At 44.0% G+C, this 20130-nt stretch overlaps 1 protein-coding gene across 1 annotated transcript in view; it reads left to right on the top strand.

The window, feature by feature from the left end:
• GRIN2B (glutamate ionotropic receptor NMDA type subunit 2B) overlaps nucleotides 1–20130 on the top strand; it is a 171518-nt gene that overhangs the window by 76674 nt on the left and 74714 nt on the right. Inside the window, exon 3 of the mRNA XM_005150288.2 lies at nucleotides 14472–14586. Within this exon, the coding sequence (XP_005150345.1) occupies nucleotides 14472–14586 (115 nt within the window). The remainder of the gene's footprint in view (nucleotides 1–14471; nucleotides 14587–20130) is intronic.

Here is a 20130-nt window from a genome sequence, read left to right as displayed (position 1 = left end):
TCAGGAAAGTTGGGGTAAATTCTGCCCAGCGGTGAGACTATCTTAGAAGTGCTCTGGTGGCCTGGGATTGGGCTGCAATCTTGTACTAAGCAGAGCAGTGCAGATGGTGGCTGAGCAGAGTTGTGGTTGGGCTCTGTGCATGGAGCACAGGGGTAAGGATTCTGCTTCTGCTGTAGCACTGTCAGTGAAGGCTGGCTGCTTTATTTCATCGGTGCAGAGGATTTATAGATAAGAATGGGCAGTGTGCAGAGCACTTTGGGATCCCCTGCTCTGAAAGATACGTGGGAAAACCAGGCTACTGTTGCATTGAAAGTTAAGCTACTTATTTGGTGCTATAGTACCAGCAATAATCCAAACATATAGCTTAAAAGTATAAAACCCAGACCCTTTCTGTTTGGTTCATGTCCTTTCCTGTGAAAAAGTAGAAACTGGCATCTCCTTGCTTTGTAACTGTCTGATATGCAATCTTTCTCTCCCTCTTCCCCCACCTTCACAGCAGCCTGTCCTCATACTACTGATTCATTGTGCAATCAGATGGGTGATAACAGATGCTTCAGGAGAAGGGAATCTTCCTCCACAATTTGCTTAGCCAGTTGTATGGTTGGAGTAGGAGTCAATTCCTTCCTGCCGTCTGCAGCCGTCTGCAGCCTGAAACGACTCATCCATCCCTTACCATCCTAGGGGTACAACTATAAATACTAGCAATGGCACACAGAAGTTGCCAGCCCTTTATTATGTTCTTTCTCCGAAATCTGTCTTTGACCGCTTCCTACGCCAGCAAAAAGCTTCTGATGAAATACAGTGTGCACAGGGGTGCAAAAGGCTGATCGTTCATTTCACTGAGCTGCCTGCCCTTCTAGTGGTGCAGAAAAGGGTTAGAAGACAGTATTGACTCATTTTCACAATGTGCTTCATTTCCATTAGCAGAATCTCCTCTAATTTTTCACTTGGCCACAACATGGTGGCATCAGTCATAGAGATGGATTGAGGCACTTGCTGTACTGAGTGGGATAGACACAATTGAAAGGGATGTGGCCCTGCGCAAACATGGACATGGCAACTTCTAGTCAGACACAGCCCTTCTTCTTGCCTCAGTAGTTAAGTTTGCAGGGAAGTAACATTTCCATCATGATTTCAGTGATTAGGAGTGGCATCCTTTCTCTACAGCCATCTGGAGTGTGAAAACAAATATATCTCTGTGGTCCAAATCGATCCAGAAAGGTGGAAAGCAAACCAAAGGCTACCAGGAAAATTATCCCTCTCTGCCTCACTTCTTCCTGCCCACCCCAGTTGTTTCGTTTGCTGATAAGTATTTATTCCCACTCTTCAGCTGGGCCAAATTTGGCTCTGTCTGGTGGAGGCAAGGACACCCGGGATGTCATAGCTGGCAGGGAAGTGTAAGAGGAGTGGGACTGGGGTCTGCAGGGGTAGGGTACTCTTGGGGCTGGCCAGGTGATGTCTCTCTTTCCCCCCAGCTCCTCCCGGGCCTCCCTCCAAGCCCATTTCTGAGATCCTGACTGACTTTGGCAGTTGGCTGCCAATGCAAGATGGTTTCTATGGCAATGTACCACTTCTGCTGGCTCCCTCCTCAAGCTCTGCCTTCCTTTCCCTTCCTCTGCTCACCCGCTTCACCAGCCCTCCTGTTTCTCAAGCCTGTTGCCATGGAAAAGTCATAATCCACAGAGAATTTAAGACACCTCCCTCTTTTTTTTTTGGCTTCTTTTTAGGTGTTAAAAGTTTGCTTTTCAGTTTAATGTGTGGGTAGAGGAGGTTTCACCTGCCTCTTTGAAACCTTGTCCCTGGGCAGTCTCTGTCATGCACTCAGATGTCCTCCTGGAAGTAGGGTAGAGGGAAGCTGCAGAGGTAGAGGAGCTGCAGCTGATGGGCACCCAGTAGGGGTTATGGCTTTGAGAAGTGCTTACATGACGCTGGAGGTTACGATACGTGGGGACCATGTAGTTAGGTGTCTGGAGTCTCAGTCAGTGATGTTTAAGCACTCAAGACATTGAAGAAAAAGGAGGAGTGAGAGATTTCTAAAAGGTGCCTCCTCTGGAGGCTTTTTCGAAAGTGATCACAGTTACTGTTGCCAGCAGAAAACGGTGCAGACAACTCACACTGCCACAATATGTGCTCAGCAAGAGCTGTGAGGGAATGATGCAGCCAAATGTACTGAATAAAACCAGAACTAGAGCCCACATTATCCCACCTGGTGCTCATGCTAATTCCTAGGCTTTCACGTTATGGCCACACTCTATCTGTACTTGTGTGTGAGGTTTGTGGGTTACATTTTTAGTCAGTTAGCTTAAGCACCAATGAAAGGTGAAATTGGTTAAGTTTCTGCTCAGATTAAGTAAACTTGCCTAGATATCTCTGCAAAGTGCTTGGTTACTCTGATAAATTTGCTGGGTAGCAGAGCTGGCTGAACTGGGGGGAGCTGTGGTATGGCAATAGAAGTGGGAATTGACCCTTAGCTGCACTGTCCACGCAAATGTTCTGGTCTCCCTCCCAGCATGCTTATTGTTTCCATCTGTGCTGTGTTCAGGCTTCCTGCAGTGGATACTGTGGCCTGGGATCCTCAAATGCTCATTGGAAAACCTTATTCATAGTATTTTTAGGTTCAAGAAGTCCTGGAAGTCTCCTGCGCAAAGAAATATTATTGGGAGTTTTCCCACTCTGACTTCAGGAGGGAGAAAGGGAAAGGATTCAGATAACATATCCCAAATTTGGACCTTATACTTATTTCAGACCTCTTGAGAGTCCTTTATCAGACGTGATGTTAGCATCACGCCCAAGGCTTCTTTAAACTGACCTTTTCTTGGAGAAGCAGCATAAAAGATCAAATGCGGCTCCAGAGTAATATGGCACATTTACTTCACTGGAGATGCAGCAACATGGGCTGAAGTTGACCGTTTCTTAGTGTTTAGGAAACATAGAGAATGCAAGGTTTGTTTCTTTTTTATATAGTAACTACATTCAGGCAGCCTGCTGCAGGCATCTAACCTATGGTTACAATGCTCCTCTGTGTGTACCAGGCATCTGAGTCACTTGCTGCTCGCCTGGCCTCAGATGTCATAATAGTCACAGCATCCAAATTGGGCATGTGGAGTAGGTGATAGATTATAACCTGGAGTCTTTTCAGGCTGTGGGAAAAATTATCGATTTGCAAAACCATAAAGTCACAGTGTTGGGTCATTGTAGCGCTTCATCTTTTGTATCAGTTCCTGGAAGGTGATGGATTTTCAGCTGCCACAGTCTGTGGTCTGTCCTACATAAAGCAAAAAGTCTGATCTATCAGCAATGCTCTACCTCTTTCCTTGTTGATATTCCTTTACTCTGTTCTAGACAAATGTAATTTCTGCAGTTCCATGCTCTGGGGTGTTGTCTCCTTCTGTCTTCAACCTCTTCTCTGACACTGCTAAGGAAGAAACATGAGTAGTCGCAGTGCCATGTTGGGCACCTGGTAGGTTGACCCCATCTGTATGTTTCAAAGAGGTTCCTGAACATGTAGCAGCAGAGAAAATATCTTCAGTCACTACCAATCTGGTCTAAGAGTTGAACCAGTGATGAAAAGGCAAATATTTCCTTTCTTTTTGTACATTTCAAGCCCAGGGATGGATCCCAAAATGTTTTCCAGAGCACTGTGTGGAGAATATAGGAGTGCACTGACCATAACAGCAGACAGAGTTGCCCTCCTTGTGCTTAGCAAGACTTTGTGTAGCCCCAGACATCACTCCCTTTCACCAAAAGGAAGAGAAAGAGGGCATGTAACTTTATTTAACAGAGCCTGGACTACAAACTACATCACAAAACACTCTACAAAGTTAATAATACAAGGCACAAGTCGGATGTGATATAAATGATGTAAATGTGTGAACTCTGAGTAGTACTTTGGCAGTGTTCCCAGCCGTATTCAAAATGTACCCATGATATTTCTATCTCCCATATTGGAACCCACTAGAGACAGGCAGAAAAGATTTAGGTTGAGTTTATTATCCATATTTATCATTCATTTCAGAATAGCATCTTCTTCCCACACTGATCCATCCTTACAGCACTACATATACACCCAGCTCAAAGCAGGAGGTTTCACATTGACTTTTGGGGCAAGAGCTGAGGATGGTGAGGTAGACTTGAAGCATTCAGTGTGTGTTGGGAAACCAAAAATAGATGGTGCAAAGGAATGTGGACCCTGTAGCTATGAAGGTAGAGGTGATAAAAGAGGTTTGGAAGCTGCCAATTCTTGGAATTTTGGTGCAAAGAGGACATATGCCTGAGTGCAGGAACCCAGGCAAAAGCATAGAAGAAGATTCTTGGTATTTATCTCCCTTTCATAGTTCTCCGGTATCTGAAAAAAGGATAATGCACAGAGATGTTATGGCTGTGACAGGGGTGGGGATAAGAAAAAGCTGGGGGCTGAGGAACTGCAGAGTAATTTTTGGGTTGGGACCTGGTGTCCTGAGAGCAGCTGGATGGGGACATCTTGTATTTCACAGCTTTGTTGGCCCACACTAGGAACACAGGAAATGCCAGTGATCATGTGGTTGATCTGGCTGCAGTGAAGGCAGCAGAGACCCAGCAATGGCTGTACTAGAAGCACTGATAAAGGTGATGGCTGGCTCTATTAGAGAGCTGATGGGAAGGATGGCAGAGATGGCAGTTTGGATGGAGAAGCAGTGGTACAGGGAAAGGTGCAGGTGGTGAGGAGGATACTGATTGCAGCAAGTGTTACAGTAGTGTTTGGAGTGCTAACTGCAAGTGAAGACAAGGGTGGCTAATTAAAGACATGATTGTGAATAGGAAGAGAAGGCAGGCTTGAGGAGGAGTGGTGAGGTCCGCAATTTTGTCACTTTGCAGTGAAGAGGCTGCAATGAAGAAGTGTGGGGCCACAAGGGGTTCAGCTCTAGCTATTAACTGAATCTGTGCTCTCCACATGTGCTAGTTCATGGTTTGCTTGCTTCTCCTATCTTGCTCTTCATTTTCTTTGCAACTGCAGCATTTTCCCTGCTCGCATGTCGTGTGGAGAGAAACACATTAATCAGTTCATGTAGGAAAAAAAAAAGAAAAAAGAAATCTTAAATTAGACACTACCACTGCTGATGCATCCTCTACCCACTGTCACACACTAGTTGGGAGGTCTTGGTAAGAATGAGGATTTCCTAATGCAGGAAGGACAAAAATCACAAGGAAGCTTAAAGGGGAGGGGAGCAAACAAATGAAAAAAAAAAACTTAATTGTTCTGAGACTTTCCTCAGCCTAAGGAAGGGTTAATGCATTAAATTCAATGTAATTTCAGCAGCACTAAAGAATACGTTTCCATGGAAACATCAACCCACTGAGGGAGAGAAAGAGGGAGAAGGAAGAGGGAGCAGCAGCAGCAAGAGCGGTTCCTCTGACAAAGAAGGAGCAGCCTCCCGACCCCCCCCCGCCAGTTGCTGACAGGAGTGATTATTTGTTTGTTTTAATCAATTTCCCTTTGGAGATATGGTAGGGAAGAGAGTGATACGGTGCCATTTTGGCTGAACCGCTACAGACCCGGGAAAATTCAGTCACACTTTTTGGACTGAGTCTCCTTGTGGGCAATGACTCTGCTCTTGCAAGCACTGTGAATTCACTGCGCTTACAAATGCAGGAATGCTTTCAAAACTTGATAAACATTGAATAACCCCCAAATCGCTTATGGTTTCTTGCTGGGTCAAAAAAGTTAAGTTAGTTTGCTGTTTCAGAAAATGTAATAAAGGGATTTATTTCAATCTCTCCAGCTAGTTTAGCCTTGTCTGGCTTCTGGCAGTAGTGAGAGGGACCTTTCTGGCAGATTTGAGTGGTTTGCCGCAAGCAAGAAAGTCCTGAAAGCTCTAGAGGAAAATTGATGTGCTCACCTGTTTGCTGGTCTTGACTCCCAAGACACAAACTGGAGTAAGTTCTGGTAAATACCAAGACACGCTGATGATTGACTCTCAGCACCAGTTGCCTTCAGAAGACCAAAGGGGCTATTGACATGCACATCTACTCGACCAGTTGTTTTAAACTGTCGTGCACAGCCATGTGGGTCCATAGGAGACTTCAAAGGAACCTTCAAAAATTATTAAGAAAAGTAAGGCCATTGTCAGGGGGATTAAATTCATTGTAAGGGTACAGTAGTTCAACTGGAATATTTTTTATGGTTCTGCAAATTGACAGAGCTTGAAAAACATCATCCTGTGTGAAAAACCACTATGAAGAGCCTCATTTGACTTCTGTGACTGCTTCTCCTACCAATGTTTGTATGACTGTGCCCTAAGACAGATAACCAGATCTGAAGGGCACTGTTTAACCTTTCAGTAGTTGCCTGTTCCTGGTGGTATGGCTTCCATCAGTGACCTGTTAGGTGGATTGCAAGATATAATTATGACCCATCGTCAGCTCTTCTGACAAATGTGATTTTATGGGCTTTTACTGCCCCATGTAAGCAGATTTTTAGTTCTTTCAAATGGGAAAAATACCTTGAAGACTAGTTTTGCTTTGGAGAAAAGTAGTATGTAATCTGTTCCTAATGAACAAGGAAGGATGGAAAGACTCAGCAATAAAAAAGAATACTTTTAAAAAGTAATTGGCAGGAATTTATTAAGTCGGTAAAGCTTTGCAGCTTGATCCGGTTTTGGACTGAACATTTAGTTTTTATTTTATCCAGTCACTGTAACAATTTTGACCTTAAAGCGATTTTTCTATTAGCTATTTTCTATTACTTAAAGGTTTGGTGAGTCAATGCAGAAGTGTATTTGGTTTTATCAAAGCTTTTTGGATAAAAAAGTCTTTCTGAGAATAGACTGCTTTTTTATGAGATTTATAGATATTTCCAGCTTTAACCAGAATATGCTCTTAAACACTTCTCCTTGTTTCTGTTTTATTTCCAGTGATGCCAGAAGGTGTAGAGGTATATTCTCACGTTACTTATGATTGTTTCATTTTCCCAGAAAAAAAGATGATTTTTGAAGAAAAGTTGTAAATTTTTGATTTAAAATGGAATATTTTGACATGGAAATCCTATTTTCTGTCCCTAGTGATTAGGAGCATGGGAATTTTGTGTTCCTGTTTCTCCTTCATGAAACTCAGACTAGATCTCCAGTGATATACCTTCTCCTGTTTAGGTGTTGTTGCTGCTTGTGGGACTGTTTCAGGGTGGCAACAGACCAGACTGTGTGGGAGCATGACCATGCCAGAGGCTTCATTTTCTGTCCAATGTCATTACAGTTTTCAGAACTTACAGTTCTTTTTCTTTTGGACAAAATATTGACCTCCTCATGAGAAAATATTGTTGCCAAGTTTTTATCCCATTTTCCCATTTAAAAAGTGGCTTTGATAGGTATTTTTTCCCTGGTTCTGGCACTTGTGAAAATAGGTCAGTCACGGTATATGTGAGAGAAATCTGGCTTTGGTTGGATTTTCCAGATATTGCTGTGACCAAAATAGCAGATAGGGCAAAATGAAGATTTATCTTGCCTTTTTATTCATTAACAGGTCACCTCATCCTAATGTATACCTATGTTGTCTACAAGTGACCTAGCTCTCACACTCTGGCCTTGCGACTCTCAGCAGCACCTTGGCAAAAGGAGTGTAAAATGCCATTGCACCTGGACGGCAGCACCTCTTTCTCCCTTTCTATCAAAGGCAATGACTGCACAGGACAAAAAACAAATGGGAGATCACATCTTAGATGGTATTAGCTACACAGAAGAAAACGTTATTGTGGAAATTCTGAAGCTCACTGAAGCAGTCAGACAAGCAGCCTTTCACCCAGGTCCCATTACTAGAATTTCTGTCCCAGGTTGCAGCTGACCCCATGTTCCTCACTGCAAGGTAATTTGGTGACCCTGTGCAATGAGTCCCCCCTCTATCCACTTCCTGATGGTCATCTGTCTGTGCTGCAAAACCCTGTGCTGCAGTGCTTCAGTTTCCTGTTATATTTTCGGGAGAGAGGCTGGAGACTGCACAGACTGTGGAAAGTGAGCTTCACTTCTCATTCTCAGGAATGGTCCTGTCTCATTAAGATCAAACAATGGGTGTAGAAAAGCAGCTCTGGCTCCCTACATACTCTAAGGATGGATATATCCTCAGTCCCGAGGAACTGTCAGATCAGAGTCTCTGTGAAATGACAGATTCATGGTAGATAAATAGAAGAAATAGGAAATAAAGTGAAAGTACGATTTTTTTTATTATTATTATTGGAAGAAGGAGTGATGGAAAAGATTCATCCTTTCACTATATATGGGAGCTGTCATTTGGAAATCTCAGGACACATGTATATTTTTTTGAAAACAACTTTTCCGAATATGATAGAGAAACAGCAAGGACAGATCAGTAGAAATTTGTCTTCCATCAGAAATAGTTATTTCAGAGGTCAGGATCAAACACCAAGAAAACTCATCTTGAAGGATCAGAATCTCAGCAGACCAAACAGTATCACTATATGGAAGTCAGCTGAATATTACTGATTTATTCCCGCCCAGTATCTGCCATCTTATCTTTTAAAAAGGTATGGACAGCAGGGATAAACCAAATTAATCTCTTATCTTGTAGCCTGAGGGATATTTCCTAACCTAGATGCTCTCCAAACCTCTTTGGTTAAGGAAAACAATCTTGAGCTCTGAGCATTTCTCTGAGCCTGCTGATCAGGTTGGTTCCCAGTAGCACAAAATGGCTGTTGCCTGGTGCAGGATGCCTGCACAACCTGGAATTTGGCTGATCTCTTTTCTATATTTGCTTTCTTTTTTTGTGCTGCATCTCCCCAGATTCATTGGTAATACTGATAGTGAGAGAGAAAAGAACAAATGAAGAAGAGTGAGATACTATTCCTCTAAGATTTAATTTTCCTAGTCAATGTTCAATGTTTGCTTCTATTTTTTCCTATCTTGTTTGGGTTTGTTCTTCATAATAGCAGAAAGAACAGAGTCCATGCCCCTTGTTATGTAAAATCAGTTGCACTGGTGCCCTTTGTGTAAAATCTTTCCTCTGTAAATTGTACCTGACAGTAGACAGATGTTACACAGACACAGCCAGATGTGCCCGCTTTTCACATCTTCCCAAGCCACTGGCACCACAGCAGTGTGAGACAGTGCAGGAGGCTAGGGCAGTGCAAGGTTGTGAGCCATGGGGGAGCCTCTGAAAGTCTCAGCCAGGGTCAGTACTAGCCATGGGGGAAGTTGTTCAAAGGCACAGGTGGAGCCCATTCTCACCTTTCTGAGGGTGAGCAACTGGGTATGATATCCTGAGGAGACTGCATTATCTCAAGAGACCTCATGCACTCACAGCTGGGCTGTTGTGCATGTATTGAGATGGCTGTTGTGCATATATTGGCTGTCTTTCACACAGCCATGTCCCCCATGTCTCCCACATGTTGAGCAATGGTATGGAGAGAAAATATCTGTATTATTTTAAGTTTTTCATGTGTTTGGAGAATGAAGGTTTAAATCACAAGCTGAAGGGATCAGTTGCAGTTTTCTCAAAAAAGCCCTCACCAAAATCTACACTATTTCAGTTTCAGACTGGGGCAGAAGCTATTAACAGAGTAGTTAGTGCTAGTTAAATCTTCATTTTTCAATCATTTGCCACTTGATGGTCAGAATTACCATTTGTAGGTAAATACGCTGGTCCTAAACTCCCTTTTCACTGTCCTTTGAGTCCACCCACCTTTCTGTCTGTCCATCCTTGTCCAGGACCAGGCATGAGGGGCAGACAGGACCTGCTGCAGAGCAGGACTGATGCACTCTGCCAAGGCTATTTGCATCAACCTGGGCTGAGTAGGTCTTGCTGATGCTCAGTGAAGGAGCATGGTTTGGAGCTGTGGGCACTTGTGCTGAAAAACAGTAATGTGCTTGTTTTTGCTCTTTCCTGGGCACCAAGTGTGCCTAGGCAGGCAGCTATGCCTGTTCCTTGTGCCTCTGGCTGGTAGGCTTTTAATGCTGTCTCTAGGGGAAAGAAAAAAAAACTATTTCACCATGCAGATTCTATGTGGTAAAGGCCTTTTGCTGCCTTCAATTCACTGCCCTTATGTTTGGCTTCAGTGTTTTGTGCTATAGTGAGTTTCCAGAAAAGCTGATGATGGTCTGCATCCGCATCCCCTTACCCTGCATTGCCCTCCACCTGCCTTTTACCTTGCAAATCCTCCCTGGCAGAGGTACTTCATAGCATTTTTTTCCTCTCCATCCACCTACACCATGTTTTTCCCTCACGTACTGGAGTGCTAAGACAACTCCTCAGTGCTGACGGTGGAGAGGCTGTTTTATTTAAAATGGCCTGTCTTATTCAAGGAAGTGGTCGATGTTAGGATAACCATGCCATTTCAGGCAGACTACTTGTCTCACTGGCATGTAACAAGCACTGACTGGGTACAGGGGAGTGTGTGTGTGCACGCTCATGTATGAGGCAGGAATTATGATGGTGATGTCCAAATTTGCCCACCCAGTCAGGAGGAGGAATTTCCAGCAAGGCAGAAGTAGGAGTGGTTAGTGCTGATTTCAAATGCATCTCCTTCAGAGCTGGCTGGGGCAGAGAAAAGTTTGGTTAACACCCTCCGTGTCTTCCTCCAAGCCCTGTCTGCCTGGCACATTTGCCTCTCCAGGCTTTCTCCATCACTAGATGAAACCATTTAAAAGGTCATCATCTCTCTGCTGGTCCTAAATTGGCCATCTGATGTGGTTTTAATGCTCTATTTCCTATGCCAACCAGCCTTTGAAACACTCTCCATTAGAATGCAGGGCTGACAGTCTCGCATTTAGGGCAGGTGATGTTACCTAATGGTCAGAGCACAGGATGGGGAGTTGGGTCCCCCAGAGTCTGATTTGCAAATCCCTTCCTTCTTTGCACCTGCCTGCTAGTCCACACCAAAGGGCTCACAATGTCAGCCTGTTTCCATAGTGTTATGTGTGTTTTGCTCCCACCTGGCTGAGTTTGGGCGCTGTGGCCACTGCATCTCACCTTTTCTGTGCTCACATTGAGCAGCTATAAAAATGCTCACATAAGAAAAATTGTTTGCTGAAAGGTATTTCTAGCAAATTAAATTGCGTGTGTCTGCCTCACCACATCCCCTTTCTCTTTCTATTTCAATCTTGGAGTCTGAAAAATCCAGGAAATCACTGAATAAGCCCTTTGCAGGCACAGTTTGATTTTGGGTTACCTCACCTGCATGCAAAGCCTACTGCCCTCTCATTGTGCCCCTGTTGCAGCTAGTGGCTCAGTTCAGATACGCCAGGGAGTCTCTCAGCCACCTGGTTGGGGGCTGAGGTGTGTGTGTGGTCTGCAGGGAGGACACACATCCCCCTGGCCAGTGCAAGCAGCAATAGTGCTGCTGAAGCAGGGCAGTGCTGCTGCTGCCGAAGGGAATGACTCTCGCTGCAGTAGTGATGGAGGGCAGAGCCACTCGACTGTGGCTGCCTTGCACCACACAGCTGACTTGGCCTGCCAGGGTGTTCTTCAAGCCTTGATGTTTTCTCATGCAGGTGTCCCAAGCATGAGCATACCCACGCAAGCCCTGCAGCTCCCTATGTGCTGCTCTCACCCTGCATCTCTGTGTAGGTGACTGGATCCAGCAAGCAGGAGTGCAGGGAAAGCTGGGGGGGGAGGACGACGATGACACACGCCCGTCCTTCTGCACTCATCCTGCAAACTTTTGTGTGTTGCTAATGGGTTTGAGAGAAAACCCTCTGAAGAGTTATTGTGCCAAATTTGGAGACTTATTTCAGTCATTAAGGTGCGAAGTGAGGGATTTTAGTGCTGCTTTAAGTGTAAATCTCAGTGCAGCTCCAAGAATCAGAGTCGCTGATGATCCCTCCTGGATTATTATTAGTGGTTCTAATCTTTCCGGTGGAAAATGAACAGAAATGACACCCTCTTGTGTCATATCTATTGCTGATTTCTGTGAACTCTTCCTGTCAGGCTATGCAAGGGAGATTCCCCTAGTGCCATCATTCTTGAGTGGTAGGGAAAAGAGGGCTGAGAATTCTTTAATATTACTTTTTGCTTAATTAGATATCTTTCTAACTAGTGACATAAAACTGCAACTCCCATCAGGCTAATGGCATCCTCATCTTCTTGGAGCCTTGCTTTGTCTTTACTCTGGTGGCCAGTGCAGAGAAGCCATGAAGCGGATGTAGTTGTAATCTTGGTCCATGTCGTGGTTTAAACCAAGTCCCCCAACTCCCGGAGAGTTAGGAAGGAAAATCCAAAGAATGTAGCCCCCACGGATTGAGATAAGAACGGTTTAATTGCTAAGGCATAACACAAAACCCCTACTGCCATTTACTGCTACAAATAATAATGACACAGCAAACAGCAAGTGAAAAGAATACAACACCCCACCAGCCACCGACCCATAACTCACTCCACCCTGCCTGGCCAAGCACCGCGTGCTCCCTCCTCCATTTTCCTCTAGAGCTCTCTTTCCCAGTATGCCTCCTGGGCATCACGTGCTATGGTATGGAATACCTCATTGACTAGCCTGGGTCAGGTGTCCTGTCTCTCCTTCCTCCCGGACTCCCCTCCTCCACCTGGCTGGAAAAAACCTTGAACAAAAACACCCTCAAAACATGCTCAAACCATGACAGTCCACTAAAAGGTCTTTCCTATCACCAGAGTCTTACCTAAGTCTGGTAGGCTGCCCATGCCTGGCAATGGGCTGTGCATGGCATTGCTCAATAGCAGAGCAATGAAAATGACCAGGAAAGAAATGCCAGAAAAAGAGCATGTGTGGGCTTGACATGGAATGGGGTTCTCTTGGTGTTTGGGTGCTGAATGGGTCTGGCTTTTGGAAAATAACCAATAGTCTGGATTTGAAAATGGTCCTGTTGCAAATATTTCATGCTGGACTCCCTTATGGCTGTGCGTCTTAAGCTGCGCACGTTCCTTGGAGGTCACATGGAGCAAGTACAGAATTTCCTTTAGAAATAAGCATAATTGATGGTTACATTGATGATTATACTTGGTAATGAGGAATTAGTAAATGAGTTTGATTGATTAATGGAGTTAGGACAAAAAAATTTGGGAAAAGGAAGAAGCTAAAATCATGACCTGCTACCAATGCTTTCTTTAGATTATCTAGGTGTTTTCTGTGTGCAGATAGTGGGAAAATGTGAACTGACCAAAAGAACAGTTTGTTGTTTGTTTTTTTTTTCTTGAAATTGGTTCAAATTGAATTCAGAAGGGACAAACTGAAGCTAAATATCATGAAAAGTTTCCTGGTTTTATGGTGTAATAGAGCAAAAGAACCTCTCACATCTGTAAGGGAAATGTTGATTGTGTAGTTTATAGGAGAACTCAGCAAAGGAGGGGAGGGCAGAGTCCTGAGGCTAGCCCTGCAGGCAGCTCGATCATCTCTGCCTCTCATCGAGATGTGATGCTACTGGTGCCAGAGAAGGTGTATAAAGGCAAAATCTACTTCATGCAATGGGATTGTGAATTGAAGTAAAATATATTAACAGGGGAAACTGTCAGAGTGCCACCGAGATGTCGTATAAACCACTGAATTGTGAAATATGTATTTGCCTCCCCCTCTTCCCCACAATGTCATTCTGGATGGTCTGACAGTTAAGAAAACAATAGACCTGATTCTCATTTACAGCAACTTCACTTTAACATGCTCTCACAGTGCAGCAAGGCTTTGAAATGAGTGTAGCTGTAATATCTGTCCACTTAAAGGTCTTCCGTGTTGCCAGAGCTGAGTGAAGAGGCCTTAGGACAAATAAGACTGAAGTCCAGACTGTTTAATAGTCCATTTGTACAGCTGACATGAGATACCCCGAAGGAGAGTGCCTGGCATGGAAGTGATTTTTCAGACAAAGAGAATCATTAATGTTGGCTGCAGGGATTTGCAGGCTTGATCACCCTTTAGGTTGATCTTGCTGGGTGTAAGGCACGGCTGTGTCCCTAGGGAAAAGGTCTTTCATTGAGCTATCTTAACATCTGCTGTTCCTATTCCTAAGCTGCTTCAGAGGATCTGATAGGGATGGAGCTCTCACCAATGTGCTGCTCCTTCTTCTGCTCTCCACAGCTTTTCTTATCGCTGCCTTGATTGGGCTGGGGTAGGCTGTCTCCACTGCTTCACCTGTAGGGCATCGCTGTCCTCAACTGAAACGTGAAATCCCCATTGGAGAGTAAGCAAAAAATAGGCTGTGGAGTGTGTTTACATGGCTAATTTCTATGGATCCATCTGCCCTCATGTATGTGTGTGACTCTTAACTGTGCTTTCAGGAAATCACTGGCAGCCAGTGTGGGACATGGCTTCCCTATCCCAGTCACAGAACTGGGGCAATTGCCTTGTCTGATTGTCCAACTCCTGAAGAAATTGTCTTGTTTATCCCACTCCCTTCCTCTTAGATTTTCATTTTTGTTTTTGCACCGTGCTCCTACATTCCCAATGTAAAATACAGGGGGGAGTCAGACTCTCATTTTGGGTTCAGTTTCCAAGCATTAACGTTCTTCTTGCTCTTTTATTTCTCCTACAGGTACCTGATCAATGTCACCTTTGAAGGCAGGAATTTGTCATTCAGTGAGGATGGATACCAGATGCATCCCAAGCTGGTGATCATCCTTCTGACCAAGGAGAGGAAGTGGGAGAGGGTAGGACATGTTTGGTAATTCTCAAACTGTGTTGGGGGGAGGATGGAGGAAGGCTCCAGGCAAATAATGCCCCCCAACTTTCTGTACCTCTTATCAAGGGCTGGCAATCTCCTTGCATCCTGGACCACTGGTATTTCCAATATCCAGGCTGCTGTCTTCTCCATGCAGGATGCCATTACATTCTTCCATTAGCGTGCATAAAAAATTCATCAGCTTCCTTTCTGTAACCTCTGAACATAAATTTTTCTGCCTTTCAGAGAAGAGACCTCCTTTCTGCCATGGATTTCAATTGCAGAGACAGAAAATGTTTCTCTGTGTGGCTTGGAGGCAGTGAAGTTCAGTGTGCTAAATGACTGTGATTGAGCCACAGCTACACTTAGTAATATATGCCAGTGTTAACTTCATTACCTTATATATCTGTCCAGTGTCATTTGCAATAGGATGGTGCATTAAGTAGGATGTGTATGTGAGATCATATCGAGTTGTTCAAAGATGCAAATTTGCATAATTTTGAATAATTTGCATGTAACCCAAAGCACCATTTTAGAAATGGTGTGGATTTTTGTGTTAATGTAATGCTTTGGTTCATTTCACTTCCCACATAAATGTCAGTGGTCCAGGCTCAGAACAAGCACTCCCAAAGGGTTTGAATTGAAGTAGAGGGGGTAGTTTGAGGGCTAAGAAAATAAGATACAAAAAAAAGCGATTGGGGTGAGATGTCAGAGTGAAAGCAAGGAGAATTCAGCAGAATTCTCACTTCTCTCAATAACTACGAAGAGCTTGGTCTGAATGTGGTCATGTATATAGCTTAGAAAAATGTCTCTTTGCCCCATCAGCCACAGCAGACCTCTCCTTGGCTTCTAGTTCTATGCATGGACTTCCAAGTGGCCTGCATGGCAAAAGCCAAGAAGAAATTAATGGGGAAATGAGAATGAAATAAAGAGTTATCAGGAGAAGTGCATTTAGAAAAGGACTGGAACAACTTTTGAAGGAGGCAGAAAAGCAATCGGTTTAGTGCCTGGCATGCACTAAAGTCTCCCAGTAGTTGCAGGAGTGGAGAGAGGGTGAAAGGCCCCATCTTCTTCCTGGTTTCCAGGAAGAACTGTGTACCTCATGATCTTGCTGCTGTGCAGACCAGATGAGAGTGTACGGTCTAGGAGAGTCATCAGACGTCTCAGTGGAACAGGAGTGTGAAGAAACACATAGTGTGGCATCAGCACATGTGGACAACTCTTGGACGTGTTTGGAGGCAGGCTGGTGAGATATTGCAAAGAGGGTGGGCAAGCAAAGCTCACTCTGCAGAGACCTCATGTTAGGCTCTGTCCATCATGCAACTTCACTGAAGCTCACCAGGCAAAGTCCAGGAGGATTTGTTCCTAGCTGTCACCAACTTTGTTCTCACAGAGGGATATTTCATTATCCAAGCAGGAAAATGAGGCAGTAGCAGCTTAAGTCCTGGTAGGGATTATTAGCATGGATGGTTGTGGGGAATTTGTTGCTGGAATATTTTGCAGGCTCTGGGGAGGCAAAGATAAATGCAGTGCTCTTTTTACCCTTCTTGTCACATGCATTGCATTGTCACAGCCTCAGTGAGGGCTCAGGAGTTTCCATGAGTGGTAAAAGCAGTGTTTAATCTCTGATAGTGTATCTGTGGCCTCTCAGATGAACCAGACAATTAGCTTAAAGGATGCTGGTGAGCTGGAATGTTGGGGCTAGACCTGGAACCTGCCTCAGCCTTGCTGTCTGTGGGGACTACTTGGCATCCATTAAACCAGAACAGCTCTTCATTTCATAGGAGCTAGATTGAAATGAGACTATGGTGAACAACAGTATTAGTGGTATGAAAATCCCATAGTGCTTCCTGAACAGAAATGTTTTACCTTGAGTCGGAAGATCAGATTATTATAATCAATCTCTGAGCTGTTTGAATTTTACACTGGCAAGTTGTGGAAAACACAGAAATAATCTCAAACATGCTCTAATCACAGCCAAATACCTTTCAAACTAGGCAGCTCATACTCTTTTTTTTCTCCATTCAGCAAAAATAGAATATTAAAATATAAGGGAGAAACGGAGCTCTGTGGCAAAGATCATCATTTTGTTCTGTGTTTGCAGAGAGTCAGGCCTTTAGTTTGAAATAATGTTACAGGACAACGTCCTGGCCCTTAACAGCTGCTCACAGGCACTGCCACAGTACAAGCTAAAAATTATTCATATAGTATTAGCACACATTCCCAATACCTTTGTAAGTGCATTTGTTTTGCAGTGTAAAATCATCCAAACTCTCACTAATTTTTGCTGAATTAGCAGGGTGCTTTGTCCTGGCAACTTCTAGTCAATATACAGAAGAAACTGTGCAAAGCACAGGAGAGTTCCTAAGTCAAACACTCAGACAGTAGGAGATGGTAGGTGAAAGGCCGCACAGGAAACACTGATTCAGTCTACCTGTGTGCATTCACTATAGCTCAGTCTTTAACTACATCACTGCACACTTTTATCCATAAGCAGATGCTGTGCCTGGAAGGAACATCAAGAGGTCATTTAGTCCCTCCCTGTGCCCAAAGGAGGGATCAACTAGACTGAAATTATTCCTGACAGATGTTTGTCTCACCTGTTCTGAGAGCCCTTCGATGCTAAGAACTCCATCAAATCCTGAGGCAATATATTCCATGGCTTCTTTCTCCTGCAAAGTTTTTCTACTGTCTATCTTAGATTTCCCTGATTGCAGTTTAAGCCCATTACTACTTGGCATCTCTCTAGTGGACATAGAGAATTGTTGATTCTCTTCCTCTTTTTTATCTCCCCTATGTGTGTTTGAAGGCTTTTGTCACTTTGTCTCCCAGTCATTTCTGCTGTAGATGAAACAAGAACTTGTTCAGTCTCTCGTGGTAGGTCATGTTTTCTAGTCTTCTGATCGTTTTTATTAGTCTCCTCTGGATTTCATAACACAATTTGCTGCTCTGTATAGCTTAGAGCAGTTGATTATTGAAAGAGCCAAATACGTTGTGCGAAATATGTTTCATGGTGTATACACATATAAAGAAATGCTTTAAAACAGGTGTGATACCTTCCATTTTCTGAGCAGCAAGGATGCAGTGACTGAGCTGTTTCAGGATCTCAGTCTGTGATTTTTTTTTAGATTTCGATTTTTTTTTGTCCCAGTTTGGGCATAAATATCTTCAAAACCTCACCAGTTATTTCATAACAGGAATTCATTTTCCAGAAGAGCTACAGCTGTACCTAGACTGATGATCATAAATCTCCTCCTGCATCCTTCAGACAGACTGAAGCCTCACTGGGCTAACAATCATGAAAGAACATGTAAAGCAACCACTTTCTGGAGCAGGGCAGTGACATGAGCGCTTCTGCTCTTGTAGCCATGAGTAATGATTCCTCTTGTGATAAGCAATTGTGCTGTATCTCATTCACTTTTCTGTTCTCTGCTCCTTAGGGGCAAAAGGCTGCACGACTTCCCACACTACCTTTTAATTAGTAGAGCTCTTTGCTTCACTGGCCACAAAGGAAGTCCACCCTTATGTCCCATGAAGGGCCCTGCCTCAATAGAGTGGTCAGCTGAGGCCAGAGATCTTGCAGGGTGAGCCAGAGACTCAGTACTACATTAGGTTTTGTGTCTGTGGGGTGTAATGTTTTGTATGGGAAGAGTTTTTACTGGGGCTTATTCTTTACTAGGTGCCTTACTCCTCTGCCCTCCTATAATCCCACACGTGATGAAGACTTACTTATGTCTTTATGATCCCTTTGTGAGAGATGGCAAAAGCTGCTGTCCAGTTCTTTTTCACATCCACCTTCTCTACTGAGACAAGGCACAGTGGACCTGTCCTATTAGCTCCCAGATTCTCCTATTTGCTGCCTCACTTTCCCCCAGCAAATGTGGGGATGACTCAAATGTTGCTATGTCTGAGGCCCTCTTTGGAATTCTTTCTCTATTTTCTAGTGAGTTTTGCATCACTTCTATCACTAGGTTGCTCTCAGCCTCTTAGCTTTACTGATGTTTCTCTGCCTCTTCCCTTAGGTGTGTCACTGGGGATTCAGAGCACCTTTACATGTGACTTATGACAGCAACCTCTTGTGCCACCCCACAGAGCCCTTTGATTTGCAGTCTCCCTGGTGCATCTTTTACCATGCAAGCTCCAGTAACTCCTGCTCCTGACTGGACAAGCAATGCCCCAGATGATGGGTTTGGTCAGGGTCACTACAGCCATCTTAGAGGAGGACAGATATGCTGAAAGATTCATTCTTCCTGCTGCATGTGCTAATCCTCTGCCCCTATCAACTCTCACCCCCATCAGCAGCTGAAATTTTTGCCTGCTGCTGCTCCTATAATTATGGGCATTTGACTTTTGAATTCCTGAGAATCAATTAGCAGCACCTGTTCTGCTTCCTTTAGCCATCAGTGTGGCCATGATTACAAATTCACCAACAGGCTGCTCTTACTCTGGTCCCCTACACCGTTGCCCACGTTAGTGTTCCCTGAGAATAGGGCCATTTGCTGTGACATGCTATCAGCTGCCTTGGTGACTGTACACTTCCAGTAATTCCTAACACTGCAACAGAGTAAAAAGTGGTCCCACGGCTCTCCTTCACATGACACTTCAGGGGATACATTTAGTCTCAATCATAGTCCTTAAAAGGTGTGTTTGCAACTTGTGTGACCCTGTCCCCTGCTTGGGACAGAACTGTGTTATGCCCATCCACTCTTCGGAAGTGTTCCCTCAGGATGTGGGAGGGAGCTAGAGAAAGGAAAGAAGAGTTTAGAAAATAAAAATGGAAAAATAAGGTTTGTTTAGCAAGAAAAAAATAAGAGAGGAAGGGGAACAAGGCAAATCTTTGGACAACTTGTTGAAAAAAGGACATTATGGTCAGCTGCTTTTCATGTCCACAGTAAGCAGAAAGAAGAAGACACCTTGCTAAATTTTCAAGCAGAAAGATTTCAGTTAGATATGTAGGGAGACATCTAACTGTTAGCATGGTGAGACATGGTGAGGCTAATTTGCTAGTGAGGCTCATTTGCTGGAGGATACATGGGAAAATATCCATGGGAAAAAAACAACACGGGATCTAAACCTATCTTGTCCTGCCTCAGAGCTGGTAGATGCAGTAAGTGATCTCTCATGGTTCTTTGACAGCCTACATTTCTGTGATTAGGTGAACAAGTTGAACCTGAAGTGTTTCACGAGAGACCACTTACTTGATAGAAAAGAAAAACTGGGTTATGGACAAGCTGATCAGCAAAAACTTCAAGCCTGGCCCAGTGAGGACATCATTTCTGCAAGTTTCTACCATGTACCTTTTGTATGAGCAGGCAATTGGTGCATGAAGGCTATTGTGGATGGCTGCAAACAAAAGTCCTTATGGAGGGACTTGTCACCCCCTGCAGTCTGCAGCTTTGGAAGGCTGATGAATGCCACAGACACACTGAGGAGGCTGTAGCTTTTGATGATAACACAGCTTTCAAACCTGGTCTCAAGTCTTTCTATGCATTAAAAGAAGTATTCACTGTCCTTTCTTTGTGTGCTTCAATGT

The sequence above is a fragment of the Melopsittacus undulatus genome, chromosome 5, assembly GCF_012275295.1.
Source record: "Melopsittacus undulatus isolate bMelUnd1 chromosome 5, bMelUnd1.mat.Z, whole genome shotgun sequence".
Taxonomy (NCBI): Eukaryota; Metazoa; Chordata; class Aves; order Psittaciformes; family Psittaculidae; genus Melopsittacus; species Melopsittacus undulatus.
The sequence above is the reverse complement of the archived record's forward strand: the minus strand, read 5'-3'. Positions and strand labels throughout refer to the sequence as shown.